Source organism: Pseudopipra pipra, chromosome Z (assembly GCF_036250125.1).
Source record: "Pseudopipra pipra isolate bDixPip1 chromosome Z, bDixPip1.hap1, whole genome shotgun sequence".
NCBI lineage: Eukaryota > Metazoa > Chordata > Aves > Passeriformes > Pipridae > Pseudopipra > Pseudopipra pipra.
This window is the reverse complement of record NC_087581.1, coordinates 34,328,590-34,351,989: the sequence shown is the minus strand read 5'-3', so window position 1 is coordinate 34,351,989 and position 23,400 is coordinate 34,328,590. Positions and strand designations below refer to the sequence as shown.

Genomic DNA, 23,400 nt, shown 5'->3' with positions numbered 1-23,400 from the left:
GTGGGCAGCATTTAAAAGGTTTTTCCAGAGAGATGTTGGCAGTATGTGCATCATTCCCTACCTGCATGGGGCTGGCCAAGGCAATAGATAATATGGAGAAGGGTTTACCTTTAACCCACTTGCATCTACAAAGCTGGTGACTTCTTCAGAAGAGAGACCAAATTCTTGTGTGGACAGAGACATGTATTTCTCATTCTTTAAAAAAACCAGAGTGTGTGCTGTTTGTCTGAGACAGAGGGGAGGGGAAGGAAAGGAAAGCTTTCTGATGTGTCTGCAGCAATATGTCTTTGTGCAGTCTTAAAAATTAACTAGGTGCTGGGCTATGTTGCATGGGCCAAGCTGGATGGAAAGAGACGTGTAAATCCACATGTTTAGGCAAAGGATCAAAGTCCAAAGGTAAGACTATGATAGAAGAAGATGCCTCTAACTTGAGGGGTAGTGGGGTATGGATGTAATTTTGAACATAACTATTCAATGTGGTATATAGGTGCTTTCAGTTCTTTTTGAGAATTGGCCAAGGCTAGGAGCTTGAAATACAAGTTGAATCATAGTCCTTTACTGCAGTTTGGGCGATATCAAATATGGAAAAGAAAACTGGAGCCAGTGCTGTTACTGTTAAAAAACTGTTTAATGTTCCCTTTTTGATGCTGATATTTTTTTCTTCTGTTACCTTTGCCAACAAATGACACGGAGCACTCAGTAGAAAGTGAAATAATTCTGGTGGAATTATTTTGCCTTTTCTCCATCACTTAAGGAAAGTAGCTCTTAACAAATATTAACCAAATACTCTCTTCTGTCAAAAATAATCTATACTACTCTAACCCCAATGCCTTTATATAAAGAATACTACTACCACTGGTATATTCTAATGTACAAATTTTAAAACAAGATTTTGCATGGGATTGTTAAGATTATATATTAGGTATTAAGTTCCCATCAAGGGCCTCCATAATGTAATTTCTCAGTCTAAACTATTTTAAGTATCAGCTCCTGTACAAAGAGACTATAAGCTGCACCAACACAAATGCTGCTAGCCTTTTTTACAGTTGGTTTTAAAAATACCATACAAGTCCAGATACACAAATTTTCCTTGACAAGACAGAGCACACATGAAAATAATCACACAAAAAAGATTTGTTTTCCTCCATCATTACATCTACTTTTATGAAGCAGCTACATCATTATTATAGCTACTAACCAATCTTTAAATGGCCAAAAGCCAAATACATTCTTAGAGCAGCACATAGGAGAAGACTGACTTGATTGTGCAGATTCCTCTTTATGTCCAAAGGGGAACTTGTACAAGAGTACATTTTCCTTCTAACTATACTCCAAGAAAAAGTGAGGAACCATCTTCTACCATCTCATTGTTGTATCTCACAAATGGATTAGGCAGAGCCACAGTGGTCACAACAGTACCAGAAAGTCCTAAGTGTCTTCATTATTTTCCAGATTTTTTTCAAATAATCATTATTCCCAGCTTCAACTGGGCTAAGTGATTCTCTGAAATGCAACTGCCAGTAATGAGCAGATACCTTTACACTACATGTAGCAAGCAGCTACATGTGAAACTGCCACTCATGTAAGCAAACATTTGACAAGATTTCATCCCTGAGAGATTGTCATGGTTTGAGAGCCCCAAAATCCAATTCTTGAGTTCAAGCCCCCTCCCTCATCTCAGCTCAGTGTGAGATGGGTTTTCCAGACAACACACGAGACTCAAAATGGGGGGGCAAAGGATTATATTACAATGACTGTAGTCTGTACAAATGAATATTATAATACATTACACACACAATCTCAACTATCTTTACCATGATAAAACAGTATTTACAATGGATCAAATCTCTTCTCTCTCCAAATAAAAGTCCAGGAGGGAAGGAGGAAGAGATCCTTTCTACTCTCAGAGCAACAGTGTCTCTAGGGCAGCAGGCTCTCTTCTTTCATGCAGCAGCTGTAGCTCGATCTCTGCCAGTACACACGAGGGGGTATCCAAGCCCCTCTCGGCCCTTCAACTCCAAGCGAGGGTCTTCTCTTCCGTGGGCTGTGTTCACCAGGACAAAGGTCACTTCACCACGTCATATCACAAAGTGCAGGGGTCTTCGTGACGGCCCCTATCCTCAGGGGATTCAAATTCCCTTACAGAGCTCCTGTGCTCTGCTTAACAGCAGCGGGGGGGCGAAGCCCCCCTCTGCATTCCTTCGGCCATCCCACTCCAGTTCCAGGATGCCCAAGCTTCTCAGCTCTCTCTTTTCAGTGCTGTAGCACTCCAAGACTCTTCTCAAGTAAGAGTCTGTCTCCTCCTCCTTTCTAGGAGGTCTCAGAAGGGTTTGGGGAGTTTGTTTCAGTTCTTACCCAAACTCTCTCTCTCTCTGTAGAGCTTACTTCTCTCTCTGCTGCTGGCTCTCTCTCTCAGACAACTCTGTGTCTTCCTTGGCTGCATGCTGTCTCTGCTGCTTCTCTCTTATCTCTTGGCTATCTGCCACTGTCCTCTGTATGCTGCTGCCTCTGCCATTGCTCCGGTGGAAGAGAAAAACTCCCAGCTTCTCAGCTACAGACCTCAGTCCAGTTTAACACTGTTCCAAGTCCCTGTAGCCCCCCAGCCTGGGGCTGGGGGGGGGGGGGGGCCATAGCCCCCAAGGGGGGCTCCTGCCCCTTCTCCTTGTGGCCTCAGAAACATGGCCACTTCAACAACAACAGCTACTACAACCCTTCTTTTCCAGTCTGGGTGATATGTTTATATTTTGCAGAAGTGCTCATTGGCTCAACCTCAAGGGTAGCCACCCCCTGGGGGTTTACCATTTTATAACTTCAGGGGGAAAACTTTTTTTCCCCCACCACAGAGATATGGCAGTCTTCTTGGGAAAGGGATACTAAATTAAAAATAACAGGTGAAAAATGAACAATATGTTGGGACTTTGTGGGGACTAATATTTAAAGGGGGGTGTCAAAGTGGGTGTGTGCAACAGGAAAAATGAGTTACAGCAAACCTCAGGTATTACATATAGGTATTATTTAAAACGTGGTTTATAAGAAATGGGTTATCTGACTCTGGAAATATTTTTCTTCAGCTCTCATTCCTTTGGAGTGGTTTTGTAACTGTATAACTGCTGGAAGAACATAGGAAAACAGTTATATGGACTGGTGTGGAGTGCAGCAGTCTCCAGTCCAAACCCCTGCCCAAGGCAGGCTGAGTTGTGGGATCAGACACAGTTGCTCAGGGCTTTATGTAGCCAGGGTTTGAATTCCACAAAGGGCAAAGAAGGCACAGCCTCTCCAGGCAGCCTGTCCCAGTACTTAGTTACCCTGCTATGGAAATTCCCCAAGCTGGCTTTCTCTATCTGGAAAGTCTCCTGTTTCTACTTAAGCCACCACTGACAAAAATGCCTGGCCCCTGGTAACCTCCTTGTAGGTAGAGCAGACACCTCAAAGTTGCCCTCCTCCAGTCCAGCTTGCTGCCTTTCCTCACAGTGTCTGTTGAAGCCTTGCTCATGTACATCCAGGCCAACATCATCTACTGCTCTCTTCTCATCCACAAAGCCAGTCATTTTATCACAGATGATCATCCATCGGATCAGGCATGATTTAGCCCATCTCCATCTTCTGCCTTGTGTGCCCATATACGCCCAAGAGTTCTTGTGTAACACATGATTTTCCCAGGGACTGAAAATGAGGCAACCAGCCTGTAGTTCCTCCAATTGTTCCATTTGCCCTTTCTTAAAGATGGGTACATTTGCTTTGCCTTGGTCATTTGGGGCCTTCTCCAATCTCCACAACCTGTCAGAACTGAAGGAGAACAACCTTTTGAGGATGTCAGACAGCTCCCATAGCACCCTTGGGTATAGACCAACTGGTCTTAGGGCCATGGGAATGTTGACAGCTCACCTGAAAGCCATCAAGTACCTCAGACTCAGTCACTACATCACTGCCCTCCATCAAACAGCTGGTCCAAATATGCTGTTTAACCTCCACTGGCTAAAAAGCAATTCATGACTATAGCATTTTTGACAGAGCTATGTGAAGTATTTTGATATCTTGATTGTCATTCTGTTCCACTACAATTGTCACTTTCCAGTGTTTTCTGCTCTTAACATAGTTTTAATTTCTTGAGAGACTGTTCTAGTCTATTCATCTTAAGATGCTGAAAGGTAGCTTTGTAGAAGATTTTTCCTCTCATTTAAAAAATTTTTACATGTGAACATTTTTAGTGCTAGAAAGATGCTTAGTTGGTGAAAACAGTTTCATGTTGTCATAGTTTCATGCAAATCAACTAAAGTGCATGGATTACACAGCTGAGCTGCAGTCTAGCAGATTTAATACTTTATGAGTGTTCTTCAGGCTGCTTTCAGTACCTCTTCAGTAAAAATTCAACCTTCAAAGGTCAAGAAGGGCATAAGGACTCTATATTGACTGCAGATTTTGATACATTCATAGGTAAAAGCAATGTGACTTCCAAACCCTAGTAGTATGTAGCTCTATACTGTAGATCTGAACAATACTGAGATTATGTGGGATAGATCAGGGACATTTAGGAACAACTCCTCTTTCACAGAGTATTTATTTTAAGAATCCTGATGACAACTGACCTTGATAGTGGCAGCTAAGGAATTTTCATTTAAAAGAAAATCCCGGATCTTTTAATAATTGTTCTCTGACAAATGAAAGGCAGATACGCATAAGCAATTATTCTTAAAAGCATTTGAGATGTTGGATTTAGTAAAAAAATAAGCTAAAAATAGCTACTAAGTTGAGAAACAAAGTCACCCATTACATACAAGATCTAATCCATTCTCTAGGTCCTAGGAAGTATCCAGAAAGATTTCAGTTGCTGAAGAAAACCTTTTTTTTTCCCCAAGTGTATCTGAATATATAATTATTGCATCATTTTAGAAAGATTTTCAGATAATCCACCAAAGGATTCTTCTGCTTATGTACATAGTAGAGGAGACTTACACCATATTTTCAGTCTAGATATTGCTGGGACCTTGGGGTGGAAAGCTGGGAATGGGGGGAAGACAGCCTTCAGGACAACACCAGTGAAGTACCCTTGCCATGAGTAGGATCTGTAAACCCATCTGAAAGTAGTTTCACTGAAACTTCACTTCTCCCTATACCTTGGCCACCTGAAGTAATGTTTGGCAAGGTCTGTTGGTGTTTCTTTCAGATGTCCCCTCTCTTCATGGCAGGAGGAGAGAAAAGAAGGCAGAAGACCATGAACCGAGGAGGCAAGGGTGGGAGAAATCTTGTATTCTAAGGAAGGAGAAAGCCTATGAAACTAGAGATACTGGGGAATAGACCTCCTTCACTGTGCGCTCAGTTATGTAAGCAGGCAGAAAAAGTTAAAAAGCAGCAAAGGCAAAAAGGTTTGACTAGTTGCTGTGAAAACACAGTTAACTTTCTCTTCAGCCCTTCTGGTTTTGGTCATTTGAAAAGAATAAGTGCTCTTCAGAGGTCTGTTGCCCTAGGGAGCAGGGACATTATCTCAGTTAAATATTTTGTTTGCTGAGTTTCCTGGCATGGCAGCTATTCAAATTAAATTTAAGGGAGAGGGAAGAGGAAGACAGGAAGGGAAGAGTATGTGTAGTGCTTGTATTTTACCTTGTATTATAAGTGCTTAAAGATATAAAATAGTTGTATAGTCTGGATATTTAGTTTTTCATTGCTGTCTGATTGTTGCTAAGGATTTATGTATCTCACAAGCAACAGCTGCTCAGTGCTATGGAGCAAATAAGGCACTAAGGAAAGAATAAATGCTGCTAGTCTCACTGCCCCAGTGTAGGTTCACCTGGGTTTGCTCTAACGGAAAAGCAAATCCCCTCTGCTCCTGGGGGCCCCTGTAGCAACAAAAATTGTATGTGTCAGGATGCAAGGCTTACAAGTGTGTTGTATGTTAATTCATAAGAGCACATCCTTGCTCTGTATGCTTGGCAAAGACATGCCATACAGGTACCTGCAACAGCACTGCTTGGTATGTTGTTAAAAACAGGTTTGCTGATTTTTTCAGAACTTGAAAAGGCATAAAGGGTGGCTGGGACTAAATCAAAGTTAAGGTCAACAGCATTTCAACTCCTGCTTGTAGATGAGGTATTACAAAATCATCCTAATAATGTAGTGGTTCAAAAAGGTAATTAAGGTTTAATTGCCTGGTGAAAGCAACATGTTTAATTAACAACAGTCTGCGGTTAAACAGGATTATGAGCATTACCTACAGATACGTGATGTGTACTCTTCCAGTATGTTTCCTACTTTAAACTGATTTCACATTAACACTGGGAAATCCCTGTTTCCAGCATCACTAATGCAATTCACACAGCTGGTGCCAAAATATACTAAAGACTCACTCGTAACTGTTCATGCTAAGCGACAACTGTCACTGTCCTTATCACACACCAGTTGGTAAAATACACTTTGAAGCCTTCTGACCATTTCTGCTCCCTATTCTCTTGAGTACCAAAGACAAGTTGGCTGAAAGGAAGAGAAATAAAGGTGTTTGATGTAGACAAACTATTTCAATAAAGATAGTGAAGATTTTAGTAACTAGACATTTTCTGCTAAAAGATGTCTTAAATACTGCTTATTTAAATGAGATAATGAGGGGGTAAAGTCCCTGAAAAATAAAAAAAAAATAAATATTAAGGTAGGCAAGATTGGTATGATTTCATGGTACAGGATAAATTATCATCAGCTGTATGTGACTAGATCTCCCAGTAGGCCTAGATTCTTAAATCCAAAGGAAATTATTTTTGAAAAATATAGCTAGATCTGTCACAAAAAGTTCCAGCATCCTGTTTTGCAGTATGTGACATGGATTTTAACAAGTGGCATCTGCTTAAAGCCCATCCTGACATGTTCCGCTTAGTGGAATTTGTTTTCATCTTTTGCACAACTTAGGGTTTTTTTGAGGAATCTTAGAAAAGTTAAGTTTTTTTGAGTAAAAGAATATAGTTTTTAAATATGCTGGTTTACTTCAAGGACTTGGTTGCATCGTTTGCTTGCCAAGCTCCATTACAGGCACAGAAGACAGACAAACTAAAACAAATACTGGCAGATCCTAGAAGAATGCAACCATGTTTAAGACTCCAAGAGCAAAACTCACTTTGAGAGACACAGTATTTAAATGAGGGCACTGAGCAACATATTCCCCTGTTTGAAGACACTGAAACATAAGGCAAGGCAAATAAGGGAGACAATGCAAATACAAAGGATCTGTGTGAGGTTACTGGTTGATCCAGAAAAGAAAAAAGGAAAAAAAAAAGAGAAGAAAAAAAATGAAAAATAAAGGGGAAAAAAAGAATAAAAACCCCCAAACTGTTATTTGTATGCAAAGAGTAAGAAACTGAATCATTTCAGTTATGAAACAGAAAAGCTCAGGCTATGTATTTGGGATACACATGAGGAAAATAACTTAGTGCAGGTTCTTGAAAACTGAGTAAGTATATCTGGAAAAAGTTGAGTGGCTTGATTTGGAATAAAGAACTTAACCTAAAGGGTAGTGCTTGTTATGTCTGCTCAGGCACACGGAGGGCTCCTTGTCTGTCAAAAGCAGGTTGCTATTAATTCACCACACTGTAGTCTAGGGCATTAAAATGCCCTAAAATGATCTATTGGAAAGAAGAGAATTTGAAAACTACGGAAACTTATCTAGATTATTGAAGTGTTAAGCTAAGGATGAACAGGAACTGGAACTGGGAAGCCATTTTATGTAATACAATTTTCCACATTTTAATTGATTGAAGAGGTACTCACTACAATATTTTATTTATTCTGTGACTAAAAAAAATCCACCGTTAACATTTTTAAAGACTGTCACAGCCATTCAGAGCTAGCAATAGTAACTATATCATTCTGATCAGCACAGTACAAGTATGTTGAAGCAAATGGCCTCTTCTTTCATTTTTGTCTTGTAATGCACTCAAGTTATAACCTAGGTCAATTTTTGTGAGGCCACTTGAAAATGCACCAAGTAATGGTGATCTGACTAGTGACCTTAGTTATAACTGCAGTCTTCATCTTGTAGCTTTTCTGTCATTTTCTCTTGTGCTAGATAGCAAGGAGTGAGAGCCAAACACATGCTCCCTGTCAAACCAAACCTCAGGCAGGAAGGAGATGAAAGCACAAGTATTAAGTTCTGGGATCAAATTAGCCTTTGACCCCAAAAGGCTTTCAGCCCTGTGACCCTTAGTGATAGACGATACTATGTTACCACAAGTAATTTCAGTAAACCAAGCAAATTTTTGTTATTAATGCCACTCAAAATGCTTATGTGTTAAGCAGGGGCTGAACTAGGCCAGTGTCTTCAAAGCACTGAGCTCTTTTTGGAAAATCTTTTATTGAAAATTAAATGAAAAGTTAGGGGATTTTGAACAGCATACATAGTACTTCAACAATTTCAGTGGCTAATCACTGCTTCCCAGCAATGGTGGTGAGCTGGACTGAGAAACTGAACCAGCTTTAAAACACAGAAACAGAAAACACAGAAACATAGAAAAAGTAAAACGGGGGAAAAAAAGGAAAAGAAAGGGTTAAGCAGCAGGCAGAATGCAAAACAGTTTGCTTCCTGGCTGTCCAAAGGATGACAGGATCACTGTGTGAAAGCTGGTGTAAGCTGGGTACATGCAGCAGGAACTGGAAAAAGCAGGTACTCTAGAGTGCCCTGGGCAGCACCATAGCTGAACCCACCATAAGAGTTTTAATTTTTAGTGCTCCATCCTCTGTCAAGCGAGCTTCCAAATTCAATCCATTTTGCCACAAGTCTATGTGTTCACTTCTTTCCCGATTTGGAACCTGAAGGTGATCAGAGTAAACCAGCAGCTTTCTTGAATTAGAGCATTACTGTATTCAGAATTAATGGTCGAAGGGTTGATGTAATTATTAAGTTTTTAATTTTTGGCTATTCCTGACAAGAGCCCAGTGTCTTCAGCACAGCATCAAGATCAGCTTCTTGCTGCAGTATCAGTGAAGCATTTTTCTTTCATGTTCACTCACGTCAGTATTAGACTTTTACTCCAGTCTTCTAAGCATCTAGTAGAAAACTGAGACAAGTTATAAAAAAAACCAAAACAAACTGCAGATATCAGTAAGGGATATAATCTAGATTTCAAGTTTTATTGCTGCCTGATTCTATTATGATTATTTTGGCTAAGTTTCTTGGTAGATTCAGTGAAAATTAATGTTGCAAAATGTGGAATATGTCAAGATTATCTTAAGTCAGGATGTTCTTTGATGTAAGATACTCATAAACTTTCACGCCTAATCAGCAAGAAAGGAGACCTAATCAACGTGGACCCTGAGATTAGCTCAGGTGGTTAGAGAATGCTGCTAATAACACCAAGGTTGTGGGTGTGATCCTTGTACGGGCCATTCACTTAGGAGTTGGGCTTGATGATCCTTGTAGGTCCCTTCCAACTCAGAATATTCTGTGAAATGGAACAGGCAGCAGTTAGCAACCCTTACTCAAGGACATCCAGGAACTAACAAGTTTTAAGAATGTAGTAAATCAAGATGTTGATGTATGTCTATGTATACATTGCTAACTTGGCAAAATACTCAAGGTCCATGTATCCTATAGCTGAACTATGTTCATTATAATACTAAAACTTGTGCCTACAGGTCAAAAAGACCCCTGCCCCGTGAAGACCCCCTCTCCTAAGCATGTATAGGGGTTATGTAACTTGTATAGAAATTACTAACAGATCATAATAGAGGAACTGTACTTGGAAAGTTACTAACTCCGAACTTCTGCGTATAAATAATGGCATGAAAAGTCTGGAGGGTCACGCTTGATTTGTGGACCACCACTGAGCACCCAGGCTTGCAGACATCTGGAATAAACAATCCGTGTCTCTCTCAGGTGTGTAATTATTAGCTTGTTGCACACTGGGTAATGAATCTGATTGTGTGGACAACACTAATGTAAGTTGAATTGCTTTCTTTACCCATTATAGCTGGTGATGGCGGTTTTCCTGCTTGTGTAGTTACAATACCCTTAATTTATCCAGTAATTTCCTTTGGCACATTTGGTACTTTCTGAAGAAATTAAGAGTTCTTTTGAGAAAATATCTTCCTAGACCATTTAAATTCTACAGATCAAAGTGTCTCTTTTCTAAGTTTTCAGAAGGTGGGATTTTTGTAGTTCACTTTCCCCAGAAGAAAAAGAAATTCCTCATCTTATGGAAAATGTACACTAAACAGCAATATTCTCCTGTTTTTCCTTCTGTACAGAAGATACAGTGAGCCTACACAAGATCTCTCTTGACTATCTAAACAGTAACAACTGAAGCAGGTAGTCAAGCACTTCACTAGTCTTCACATCAAGTGTTCACTATTTATAGTAGCAGTATCATTAATGACAGAGATACAGACAAGTATTCATTGTATGAGTAAAAGCAGGCTGAAATAGGTAGGTAAAGGGGCTGATGCTCTAACTGTCTAGCAGATTTTGAGCAATTGAGTCAGCAGTCCATCCCATGCACAGAACACAGATCATCAGTTTTTTCAGTCTACTTGAACCAGCAGTTCTGGTCTCATAGAAGCTATTCATGTAGCTTGTCTTCAGGTGCAAATTCTTAACAACAAACGACTTCCTTTCTGCTAAAAATATAGCATCACTTCCTGCAACTTCCCAATACTATATGCAGTGAAGTTAAGCCTTTTTGTAGCTTGTGCAAAGGTGGTAGAGCATAACTGTCTACAAGAACATTCTTGCAGAAAAGCCAAAGGGTGGGGAAGACAGGGAATTTTTCTCAACTGCCTTAGCTCATTTCTTAGCTCTAAGAGGCTTTAATTACCTCTTAATGTGAAACTCTCTGAAGTCTCCCTAAACAGCTTTCAGGTGGTTTTGAAGGCAGGGGTTGGCAAGAATAGGCTCTACTTTGGATTAAATTGCTTGCCTCCCTAGCTGTTTGCATGATGAACAATAAGCAGTTCATTATGTTAAAGTATTGAGGCACACCTTAGGAGAAACACGACAAACCACCTTTGTAAGAAACACGATACCATTACAGCAACAGTTCACAAAACAAAAATTTTAATCTATTTTGCCTCAAATGAATTCCACTGTCATCTCAAGAGTAAGATGAGACACCTGGCAGTAACTATGCATGACAAACCAGAATTGATATAGAAAGAAATAATATCATCCCTCACAATATCCTGTTATTTCACCCCCACACTTCTGTGCCACACTGCGGCAGCTAAACTAAGCAGGGACCTATAACTGGAACAAAAATCATCCTGATGTCTTCCTTTCCCTTTCACAACAAGATGCAAATAAATACACCGGCTAAACCTAAACAAGCACAGACACATGAATGAATAGTAATATGGAGGTAAGGTAGGACTTACCTCAGCTGCAGCTTCAACTGTATGGAAACTTACAGTAAAAACATTTTAAGTCTTCATCATTAGGATTTTTTGGTGGTGCTTTTAGAGGTTCTTCTATGGTGGGAAGAGGCAACATCGTTTAGAAAAATAACTTTATTTTTCTGTACTCAGTGTTAAAATAATCTGGAATGCAAGTTGAGCTTGACACAAAGCAGAAACCAGCAGTTCCATCAGTGACATTTAGACACTACTGCAGTTAAGTTTTTGAGAAATTTGAGTCATTTTGAATCCAAAAGCAAGACTCCCAGTACACTAAGAAGTGTAAAATTACAAGTCTAAATCTCATCAGGCATAAAACTGAAATTTCCCTGAGAAGATGTAATTGCAAACTAGTGTATACACTTTATATCACAATATCTTTGAGAGTACAAAAGCAAGATTTGGCTACAAAAATTTAAATGCAATTCCTTAATACTCCATGCTAAAGACAAAATTTTCAAGAGGACTAAGAATTACATGTAACAGAACTGCAGCAAGCAGACTTAAATTATGACAGCTGGCTTTGCATATCCCCTTTTGCATAGTTTTCAGATAATTTCTAATGTTATATTCCTGAGTCTTTCAGTACTCAGAACAAAGTCTGTGCAGTCCAGCTGCATTTCCCCCCAACCCTTCATCTTTCTCTTCCAGCTAGCATTGCATTCATGGGAAAAAAAAAATGAATAACCATGAATAACACGCATTTTCCAAGCCCTAAAACAAACGGTTTAGCCAAAGGAAATCCATTAATTACACCTTCTAGAAAATAAATATTCCAAACAGTTGGCCTTCCAAAAGTTGCTGTTGTGATTTTGTACCTAAAGCTCTGAGCCTCAGTGTGCAATACCAGGGATCCCCATATTCACTTCAGACATGTCTTTTCTTCCCCTTGTCCATGGACAAGGCAGGGACAGCATCAGCACCACTACACCAACATGGTTTATTATACCCATCATCAGCATCACCACCATTGCTGTTACGTGTCAAAGTACTTAGCAGTATAGTATTTGTACCTATGTTTTGTAACAGGAGCATACAGTATTTCACTTCTTTTGCATATACAAAGCCTTGTGTCGCAAATATTCTTCCAAACATTTCACTGCAAAAGGGTCAACATCAGTGTCAAACTTATTAGCAAAGAAGTGGTGGTTTCGTAGCATCCAGTTCAAGTCTCCTACCCCAAAAACACAGACAGAGCGAATGTGAACTCCGCTGCATGGTGGGTACGGTGCACCTTTGGACACATCACCTTCAAAGTACTGCCACTTGACAAACCTGGCCAGTGCATTCATGTCAGAAACATCATACTTGTCACTAGAAGAAACTGCACCTGGGACATCAGGGATTCTCTGAATTGTTGCCCACAGGTACTCATCTGGGCTGTAAGTATCTTTTGCCCACTCAATGAACTTAAGTATTTTGCTGCTTTCTAAAACATATTCGACAAATCTTCTGCTAACTATAAAATAGGCACTACCAGAAAAAATTGGAGTACTCAGAGGTGGTAGTTGTTTGTCTGTGCCTGTGTTCTTTATTTTACCATCAATAATCTCATGGTGTTTTTTCCACCTTACTTCTTTATAAACAGGCATTTTTTCTGTTTCCAAGCTGTTTTCACCTTTAAGGGCTTTTAATTTCTCTACTATTTCCTGGTTGGTTTTTATAGGAAAGTCCATACCACATAGATTTATTAGGTATTTCCAGTTTGAACTTCTACTGTAGAGATCTTTCATGCAGTTAATGTCTGCCTGCACCCTGCTCCATGAAGCATATACCACACTCTCTAACTGGCTTGAAATAAAGACATTATCAAAACATGAGACTATTCCCTTCACAGCAGTGAAAAAAGATTCTGGAGATTTTTTGTCTACATGAATGCAGTAAAAATTCTGTGGAGCATAGATTGATCTTAGAAGTCTATCAAGCATCTCAATTTTGTGATAAACCACTATTGAGTAAGCAATCGGAAATTCTGCTTCTTCATTGCTGAGAGGTTCCATAATGTATTTCCTAGTCTTGGTGAAGGAGGCACAGTCTGCCGTCATGTTAATATAATCATTTGTTGTTAGCCTGGGGCGTTTCTTAAATGACACTGACAATGTCTCAAGCTTTACCTTTTGTATTTCTTCTATATCCCCCTCAATAATCTTGGTGCAGTTAACATTGCTAATAGGATCTTCTTTTGTTAGCTCTAGATGTCTCTGATTTAAGAAGTCTTCTTTCTGGTTAACTTTCAAAACTGAAATGATTACTAAAATAAGAGTTAGACCCAAGAAAAGCCTGAAGCGCAAATTATGGCAAAACCGTAATTTCCTCTTCAGCATTTCAAATACCAGGTAGCTTCGCACGGCTAAAAAAAAAATGTCCTCCCTTCTGCTCATATCAGCATCAACAACTTCAGAAACAAGTTTGTGTTTCTCAGGAATTTGGCGAGTTTGTCAGGAAAATGGAAGGAAAAATCCTAAAAAGAAATGAAATATGATGTCATTCAAAGACTAAAACATTTCTTAAAAAAATTATTAATTAATAATCACATTGTTATTTAGTGACAGTAAAAAGATGAATAGTTCAGCCAAAAATATTCTGTTGAAAATCAGAAATTAATGAATAAAATTAGTTTATTTTTCTAGAAAAAGACTGGGAGAAGCAGATAGTTTTTTGTGAAACCCTATTTCCACAGTACTAAGACCACAAACCAAAGTTCAGTAAGAAAACAGAGCTGATTCAGCTGCATCTAACAAAATTTAAGTCAGATACATTACTGAGAAGCAAGTATTTCTTGTTAATTCATGCTTCAGAGTTTGACGAGAATGCTTTACACCCATTTCAGTGTTGACAGACACTTGACATTGACATTATCATTAAAACTTACACTTCCTGGATGGTAGTCATGCTTTATTTCTCACAACAAAAGAAGGCAATAAAGGCAAAGAAGATCCTGAAGCCTTTCAACATTTTTATGTGAGGTACAGTCTCTTCAATGTCTTGTGCATGAGCTTAGAAATATCAGCAGTAAACAGCTGATAAGAAGAGGGGGGGAAATTAGTATAGCAGAGCACCTCAGTTTTGAGAGAGTTGTGAGAACAACCGTTACTGAATTGCTGAAATACTTTTTTAAGGTAAAAGATAATACTTATCACCTATATCTCAAGCTCACTTGTGTGAAGTCACTGCAAATGCACAAATCTAAGAGCACAGCAGTGTTGTATTACCATTTTTTAAACACACTTGTTTTTATGTGGAAATGTGCTGCAAGGTTGAGTAGCAGTAAGATTTCTAATATGACAATTTTATTTTCATCTTTACTTCACAGGCAGTACATCATTTTTGTTTGTTAGCTTTGCTTCCTCTTAAGCACCTTTTTTCTGTTTCAGATATTCTGTGAAGGGATCACTGCACAGTAATGCAGCTGCTACAGCTGTAGCTGTTGAGAAAACTAAAGCGTATTACAGAACTGGGTATCTTTTTTTTTTCTAAGTACTACCTTAAGCAGGTAAATTGATATTTACCTGAATATCAAGAACAGGATATCCTTAAACAACTTACATTGCTACTCAAGTGCCATTTCTACTCACAAATTCACTGCCTAATAACTTAGTGCAGGTTTGAATTTCAACCTCTAACTGCAAAAGCCTATACAGTTTTCAGAGAATGTCTTCTAAAATTTGAATCTGTAAGTTAATGAAATATCCAGTATTTGAGAGATATTTGCTACTTTCAAGAAAAAAACAGTGCCTCAGTATAACTTTCTGAACAGCTCTAAGAATAACAGCTACTCAGAAAAACTGGTAAGAAACTTTAAGAAAAAGAAGCGGTACTGCATCCACTTCTGGGTTTTGCTATAGGCTGTTTAGCATAAGAATTTCCTTTTTTTGGCCCTCTTTTATTTAAGCTACCCCAGTGTCATTTTAGCTTTTACTTCATCAACTGTGGCTCTTAACCTGCTACTTGCACATCTCAGAATAGGTACATTTAATAAACTGAGGCCTGGCATCAGAGTTTTTTGTTAGTAATGCTGCCACTGGGATGCACTACACATTGGGTCCACCACTTTGCCCACAGCACTGCAAACTGAGGGAGCTGACAAATGTGTAGGAGATGGGGGGCAGGTGCGGATCACTGCAAAAATGTCTAACACAGCCATGAGGATCAGCAGTATTCTATGTGCTATAATTAAGCATTTTGTAACTCAAGCCAAGAGCAAGCAGAGACCACAAACTAGACATGAATTTGTGACTAACAGCATTATATAAACATCTTAACTACTGTAAAGTGTACTTCGTTTTCAGAGTTGCAATTCTAATTATTATATCCTGCATTTCTTATTTATCTTAGGGAAGGTAGACGTTTGTTTGGAAGAAAATTTAAATTTTAACCCTTAAGACAAGTAGCCAGGTGAGCTAGCATGCAATTACAGCTGAAAACATAGAGAGGTACATTCACACTTTTAATTAAAATAAAATTTTAAAAGAAAAATTCCACAATTCCAGCTTTCAGTTTGCAATGTGACATCGAACACAATGACATAAGTCAGAACAAGTTTTAACATGTTTTATAACTTTATCACACACTTGCTTACTTGATGTCCTGCTAGTTTTGACTGGTAGATCTGATCCAATAAAAATAATATTCATCACATATTAAATTAACAAAGGAAGGATACAAGCTGTGTATGTGATACTGTCTATTACTGTTTTCTGCCTAACAACTTAAAACTTTTTTAGAACTTAAAGTGTACTTCAAATACATTTATATTTGTGACGCTTTAGGTAACAGAAGTCGGAATACTTTCTTTAAGCTGTTAGCACTACCATTTTATCCTATTCTTAGTTTTCAGAGGACCACTATCACTGAAGAGTAACACACACTCAAGAAGATTACTACCCCCTCGCTGTTTTTACAATGCAGGGAAACAGTCTTAATTGAAAGTGACCATCGTGGTCTTCACCTTCTAAAATTTTCCAAGAATAAAGCTTGCTAAGAAGTCTTTCCCGCTCCAGTTTCAGAATAAAACTTAATTGAAAGCAGGATAAAGAATCTCTTTCAGAAAGGCCTTGTATATCCAGCTGGGTGCAATTCCTCTATTGTTATAAGACCCTGCATTTTCATTATACCAAAATGAGAGATCTGCAAACATTTACACATTAACGTGGCTCTTATCTTTACATGGAGATTTTTCCCCCACAGTCAAATTTTTTTTCACTGACACACTGCCTCCTCTGACCAATTTTAACAGTAAGTTACTATTTGTTTACACTTGCAATTTCTAAGTCCTAAAACTTGATCATATCCCATTCACAGAAGCTGACCTTTACAGGGTAAGATTTGGTACCTTCCATCTAATAATGCATCTAATATTCTTAACAAGCCTAGAATACTCATTAATATAGCATTCGACTGCATTCAGTAAAGCTTTTAACATCTTTTTCTTTAGCTCTGCGTAGTTTTAGTGTGCATACTCAAGAATACCCTGTCAGAGGCAGCACTTTGCACTGTGGGAGAGCCGAGAGACGTTTGTGCCGCCACAGAGAAACGGCTTTATTTGGCAACTTTTGTCTTGCTCTCAACTGAAATTCAGCTGCAGAAGTTACATACCTGACCCACTTCCTTTTTTACTGCCTCCTACTCAAGTCAGAGTCTGTATTTCTGATGCAGTAGTCATTAAAAGGGGAAACTTAGAGCAGTTGCTGATAGATGGGGTAGTTAGTACAAAGGCTGAGTTAGCTGCCCGCTTCCCTCTTTCCTGCCAAAATTATTCTTCATTGCTGTATATAAACTGTACAGCATGATTAAACAAATCCAAGATAATTTCAACTTGATTTCTACTAGAAACTGGTGTTCACCATTTAAACAGACCTTATGGAAAGAAGGATTATTATACCTAATTTAAATCTCCATTTCTGACACCTCTTTGGTGTCAGAGAGCATATCACTTGGCTCATTTGCATCTTAAGTTTGTTTTGTGAACAAGTATTAAGCACCTGGCAGTTTGGGAGCAGTCTTGGTAAAAAGTAGGTTCTGATTTAACTTTTATACTATTTAACTGTAAAGGTGCAAGTGTAAAACAGCCGATTTCAGTAACAATGTCTTTAGCTGGTCACTATATAAATTTGAGTTAACTCTACATGCTAAATTACTAATCTGCCCATGGAACTGACTGAAATGAGTCAGCAGTAGACTACATGGATATTTATGATAAAGGAGCCACAAACAGGAGGGAGCAGCACCCTCCAAGTCCAGCTCAGCATATGATTTTAGATAAGTTTGGCTTCACCCACCCTTAAAAGCAAATACAAAATCCCACAAGAAACCTAGGTTTCAAAAAAAAGCCCAAAAAAGACAACTAAACAAAAAACTTTTACAAGATCATACCACAACTTGGAGGGAGACCAAAGTTCACATGAAGGTTTTATGCAGACAGGCTGGACTGGAGCTGGCAGTCCTAAGAACAAGGATGCTTGTGAGGGCACAGAGCCAGCAGAGCACTGCTACACCAGCCCTGACAACGGGTGTGAGCCTCAGTCCAGCATCGTGGACATCAGCCTTTGGCTGCCAGCACAGCAGACCTCTTCAGCTGCAGTTTCACAGTGCAACTGGTCTGACATCATGATGTGCTGGTGGTGAAAGGAATGACCCCACATCTCTGCCAACCACACATCAGGCCAGGAGGGGTACAACAACAGACTGAACCATCTGGGCTCTAGGGAGCTCTCCAACATCAGCTCTCCTGGCTGCTGGCAGGGCCACAAGAGCCCCTGACAGCTCCAACCAGCCCCCTCTGCACTCCCCTGTGACCCCATTGCATACCAGTGACACTGCTGCAGGGCCAGTCTCTAGCCCCACAATCTGGCCACAGACAGTGACAAGCCAGGGAGGTGCCTGATGTCAGGGCATGTCTGTGCCCACCAACTGCCCTGCTCCTAACCAGGCCCTGATAGACCTGACATGCGGAGCCACCAGCCCTGCAATGCCACGGAAATCTCCCCTCGCCATGCCACAGTCCAGAAAACACAGGCTCTGGGCTGTAGGCTCTTGCTTGGACTGATATAGCTGGGAGTGAGAGATACAGCTTTTCCTAAATGAGGTGAAAAGCAAGAGCAACCTCTAACCAGCCTTACGCTAGGGTGGCTATTCACTCTGCCCGAGTTACAGCACCAGTATTGGGAAAAGGGGACTCCTGGTACTCCAGGGCCTCCCTCATGCCAGCTCACCTAAAACACATTGTCCTCCTCTGTCCTGCCTGAAGCAATTTAGAGAGCAGAGTGAAATAGTAAATTAAGTAAATATTTTTTGTATTCAATCAATTACCAATACATTTTCACTCAAAGTATAATTTTTCCTCCAAAAAAGCAGTTAGGGCTTGCAGTGAAATGGTGCACAGATCCATGTCACAATAAGATGAAAATCTTTAGGGGCTGGTGGCATAGGAATAAAAGAGAAAAAGCAGTTATCTTTCAATTTTGGCACTTCATTCTTCTCTTGTATCAGTGGAAAAACGATTGATGCAACACTTCAAACACTGATTTAGCAGAAGCATTGCAGCCTCCAAAATACCTCTTGGGCCAGTATTAGCACCAGAAATTCAGAAGGCGGCAGGTACACGGTAAGAAAGTACTCTGGGGTACTTCAGCAGCCTGTACATTTTGTTAAAAGCTGGCAAAAAGGCAGGAAAGACCTTAGAGTTAGGAAGCATCACAGAGGCTGGCAGGAAGTCAAAACAAGTTCTAACAAGAGCAGGGAAGATCTGATAGGTCTTGCAGACCTAGCTGCAATGTCCTGGTGTCATGACTCTCTCAGCCTTGTGGGCTGCTGAACTAAAGTTTCCTTCATTTTTCTTCCTATTCTGCTTCCTCTAACAAATATCAGAGGAAGCAGACAGTGATGTTTGCTGTGTTGTAGTTGCTTCAGTGACTTTTGGCATAAAGGTACTGTGGAGAGCACCCAGCAACATGCACATTATGCGTAGGCCTCTATTTTATGTCCACAGACACATCAGCTTTTAATCAAAGCTTTACAACAGTTACTTGAAAACTTCCTGGCAGTTGCACTAACATCCTACATCCATGCATGACAACATGAGACTTTTATTTTTACAGAAATGTATTGAAGAAAAGCCAAGTGGAAAATACAGTACTGAGTACATCCATGTCCGAAGCGGTAGTTGGGATGGGCCAGGAGACAAGTAATCATCTTGATGGGTGGGGAGTGAGAGTCAGAAATTACTTATTTTTCTCTGTTCTCATTTTGGAGGAAGGGAAGATATAAGGAAACTTCAGCTACCCCTGAGAACAGTAAGTGGTGTTGACCTTGCTGTTCTCTTTCCCCATTCACAAATTCCACCTGAGATACAAACCTTTTCCTCAAAACTACAGAATAAGTCCCTCTACTGAGGGTGGATTTGCTGGAAAGCCCCTGAATTTTACCAAGGCATATCCGGGATGCTTCCAAGCCACAGATCCCAGTTATTACAATTAGCCTGCTTCCATTCAGATTCAGTTATGCAAAACATTAATTCTGATGAGGAAGTGATTTTTAAAGCTGTAAGCACCTTGCATGAACACAAACATGCCTAAGCACAGACAGACTGAACAGATACAGTGCAACTGGCAGAGATCTGCCAGACAGAGCAAAGTCACATTTACTCAGCCTCTCCATGATATCAAGCAGCACAATCTTGAAAGTAGATATGCCTGTAACTGGATCAAAGAACTCATGTTTGTTCCATTAGATAGTTTTCAGTCTTAGTGCAAATGAGAACTGGCCATAAGCTGAGTAGTTGGCTTACCATTAGGCTTTATGGGACTCTTAACTTTGAAATCATGCAGAGACAGCAGCAGGGTTTCATGTGGGTACAGTTGCCTGCAATTGACAACACTCTGCAGGAACAGGGCTTTTCTTTCAGAGCTGCCTAAGAAAATAATAAAAGAGAAAAATGCACTCCCTTTTTATAGAAAAAAACCCCACACATTTCTAGTCCTTTTTAAACAAAACTCCACAAATGGCTAGTACTGCTACATTCAGCACTACATGGAAATTTAATAGTGAGAGTAGATAAAAGTAGATAGCTGGTTTTTTTCAGATATTAAAAAAAGGATGAAAATAAATTCAAACCCTTGGGTTATTTTTTGAGAGCTTATGTTCAAATGTTAGGAATCTGACACACTAAAATATTTGTGTTTAAAAAAATTAGTAAAACCCACATGAACATACACTCTGTGTAAACTGAAAAAAGTTACTAGCCTTTCTAGTATACTCTTGTACTACTGTATCAAGTAAATCTTATGCAGAACAGTTCAAAGCCTGATTACTATTTGCATTCCTGTCTATCCTTAGAGGCCCCACCAACAGAGCTAATGGTAAGAAATTTCAACTAAGGAGAGTAAAGACGTTAAGGCAAAGTCATTCAGTGCCCAGTTCCTACCTCAAGAATTCTGTGACTCTTAGCATGGACAAAAAGATACGTTTTACCTTAAGGTAACTAACACTGAAATCACACAGAAATCCCAAAACAAAAAAATCACAAAATCTTTAAAGTAATGTCATCCTCTTTAACACCCAGTAAAACTGCCCGGTGTTTATCAAGGTAATTTGGCTACTTCAAAGTAAAATGTGTATCTATTTTTTTCATGTAATTCTAAAGTAGGAACTATAATTTCACCAGAAACAAGAGCAGTCACTGCACTTCTCACGCCCACCTTCAAAATTTTGCTGATTGCTGCCTTGGGACAATGCTGTATTTCAGAATGGGACACACTGGTAGGAAACTTAATCTAAAAACAGAACTAAACCTCATGGCAGAAGGAAGAGGCTGTCAAATTTACTTGGATCCCTCTTCAAGCACAACATATAAAATATTCTGAGGAGATATTCTTTAGCCCTATGTAGAAGCCATAATTTTAAAGCCATGCCTACACTTAAGAGTTCCTCAGTGAGCTTTCTGGGATAACCTATCACAGATGAGGTTTCTGTTTGTTTTATTAAGTTCCTCTAACAGCAACACAATTAATCTGTATATAATAATGCTTTACAGTGCAAGAAATGGTGTCCTTGGAGCTATGAAGTAAACTTAATAGTACAAGTTACTTGTATTGTTGGGCACGCTGCATTTCTGTGAAACTACCTTTTTTCACCATTCCTAAGACAAAATTCTAGGTTGATAGTTAGGTGTTCTCAAGAGCAAGTTTCAGGAGCTTATAAACCAAAGCAGGTGGAGAACTTCTGAATTATGTTGAAAGCCAAAGGAAAACAGAGAGGAGATTATTAAAAAAAACAAAATTAAATCTTTTCATAAGACTAGCAGTGGGCTTTCCAACATAGTAACAATGGTAACAAATTCGAAGAGCAGGATTTTGTTCCATGAACACCATATTCTCAGCAAATAGACTGTAAACCTTTAGCTTGTATGTTTGCCTCTGCGTTTGGTTTATGTTAGAAAAAAGGTAGAGCTGGCAAAGGTATTAGGGTTATATTAAGTAACTTTTCGCTCTTCTGGCCTCAGGAATTAAGTATTACCCCAGACAATTCAGATTTCATAGGAAAGACATTATGCTGATAACTAACATTTATTATAGGCAGAGTAGAAAATCAATAAGGAGACAAAATATAAGTAGTATTTTCTTTTGTATACAGATACTTTCAAAAGCAATGTACCATCCTAACTGAGCTCCAACTGGAGCTACAAATACTGGATTATTTTTCACAAGGATTTTCAAGTTGAAATAGACAAGAAAGCTATATTTGTCCCCTCTTGTCTCACTACTATTTCTGACTGTTATTCTTGCCAGCTCTGTGGTCACCCACCTCATATTCCATTAAAAATGAAATTTAAAATAGCGGACTCCAAAATGGCAATTCCCTCCTGCTGCCACTCCTCCCCTTTCCCACAAAGAAGTCTACTTTTTTGAGTAACACTGAAAGGAGGCAAAGTGCCAAAATATAACTGAAACTCCTGTCAGGCTTCTTTCACAGTCCTCTCACCCAACCTGGGCCACAGAAAACTATTTACAACCTTCTAAACAGTTTCTCAATTCTGAAGAAAAAAAAATAAGGAAAGAAAAAGGTAGTTCCAGTGTGTTTAGGGGGGGGAGGGGAAGCCACACCCCAGGACTGCAACACCTCGAGCATCAGATGTCCCCCAAATTCTGTGCTCGCTAACAGATTTCACACCCAACCACCACTCCCCGAGGGCAACGGCCTGCCCCAGGCTCCCCTGCACGCACTGCCGCGGGGAGAGGCAAAGGGAGGGCGGGAAGACAGAGAGATAGACAGAAAGCGGGGAAACAAAACAAACAAACAAAAAAGGAAGCGTGGAGAGGTAAAAGCAGACAAAAAAGGCAGAAGGAAAACGGGGAGAAAAGGGAGAAGACTGGAAAAACAAAATAATTACAACCAAAGAGAAAAGGAGAGAGAGGAGAGGGGGATAAAGGGAGAGAAAAGGAGGGGGAAAGCGGAGAAAGAGGGATGAGGGGGCAAGAGGGGTAAAGAAAGAAAAAAGGGGAAAAAAGAGAGAAGGGGAGGGAAGGTTTGGGGAGGGAAGGCTTGGGTAGGGAAGAGGGAGGAGAGAGGAGAAAAATAAGGAGAGAGGCACAAAAATGCGCCTCCCTGGGCTCCAGGTCCGCACCTGCCCGATGGTCCTGCCGCTCCTGGAGTTGCGCTGCTCCGCTCCGAAGGGTAAGGCGCCCGGGAAGAGCGATGCGCCAGCCCGGCAGAGCCGCCACCCGCTCCGGGGCCGCGCCGTTCCCGGTCCGGCGGCAGTGCCCACCTGCGGGGCCGCGCTCGGTGCAGGGCGGGGCAGCCCCGGGACCCGCAGGGAGCCCGGCGACACGGCACGTCCCGCCTGCGGCCGGCGCCGGACTGCGGCCCCTGCACTGGCCTGTCCGCCCCCGGGCGGCCCCGCGCCTCTCACGACACCACCCACCCATCCACCTCCTAGTCCGACCCGACCCTCCGCGGGCCGCCCGCCCCCGCCTCTCCGCCCCACCCCTGCCCCCGTCTTTACCTGGATCGGGACGCCTGGATCGAGGCCCTTGTTTGTGTTTT

The 23,400-nt window shown here is 40.3% G+C and overlaps 1 protein-coding gene across 5 annotated transcripts; it reads right to left on the bottom strand.

Moving 5' to 3' along the window:
- Nucleotides 1-1,725: 1,725 nt before the first annotated feature.
- GCNT1 (glucosaminyl (N-acetyl) transferase 1) lies at nucleotides 1,726-23,115 on the bottom strand. Of its 5 annotated transcripts, none has more exons than XM_064641122.1 (3): nucleotides 22,982-23,115; nucleotides 20,147-20,269; nucleotides 1,726-13,822 (listed from the first exon to the last, which is right to left on the bottom strand). In XM_064641122.1, exon 3 carries the CDS (start codon nucleotides 13,740-13,742, stop codon nucleotides 12,405-12,407), a length of 1,338 nt encoding a protein of 445 aa, XP_064497192.1. In that variant the 5' UTR covers nucleotides 13,743-13,822; nucleotides 20,147-20,269; nucleotides 22,982-23,115; the 3' UTR covers nucleotides 1,726-12,404. The 5 variants fall into 5 exon arrangements, with proteins under 5 accessions (XP_064497192.1, XP_064497195.1, XP_064497193.1 ...); XM_064641125.1 differs by having other exon boundaries at nucleotides 20,147-20,265; nucleotides 22,982-23,042; XM_064641123.1 differs by lacking the exon at nucleotides 22,982-23,115 and adding an exon at nucleotides 22,162-22,453.
- Between the last annotated feature and the right edge of the window lie 285 nt (nucleotides 23,116-23,400).

Bases quoted from the DNA above. Each gene is read 5' to 3' on its own strand.
- GCNT1 (XM_064641122.1), bottom strand. From the start codon at position 13,742: ATGAGCAGAAGGGAGGACATTTTTTTTTTAGCCGTGCGAAGCTACCTG.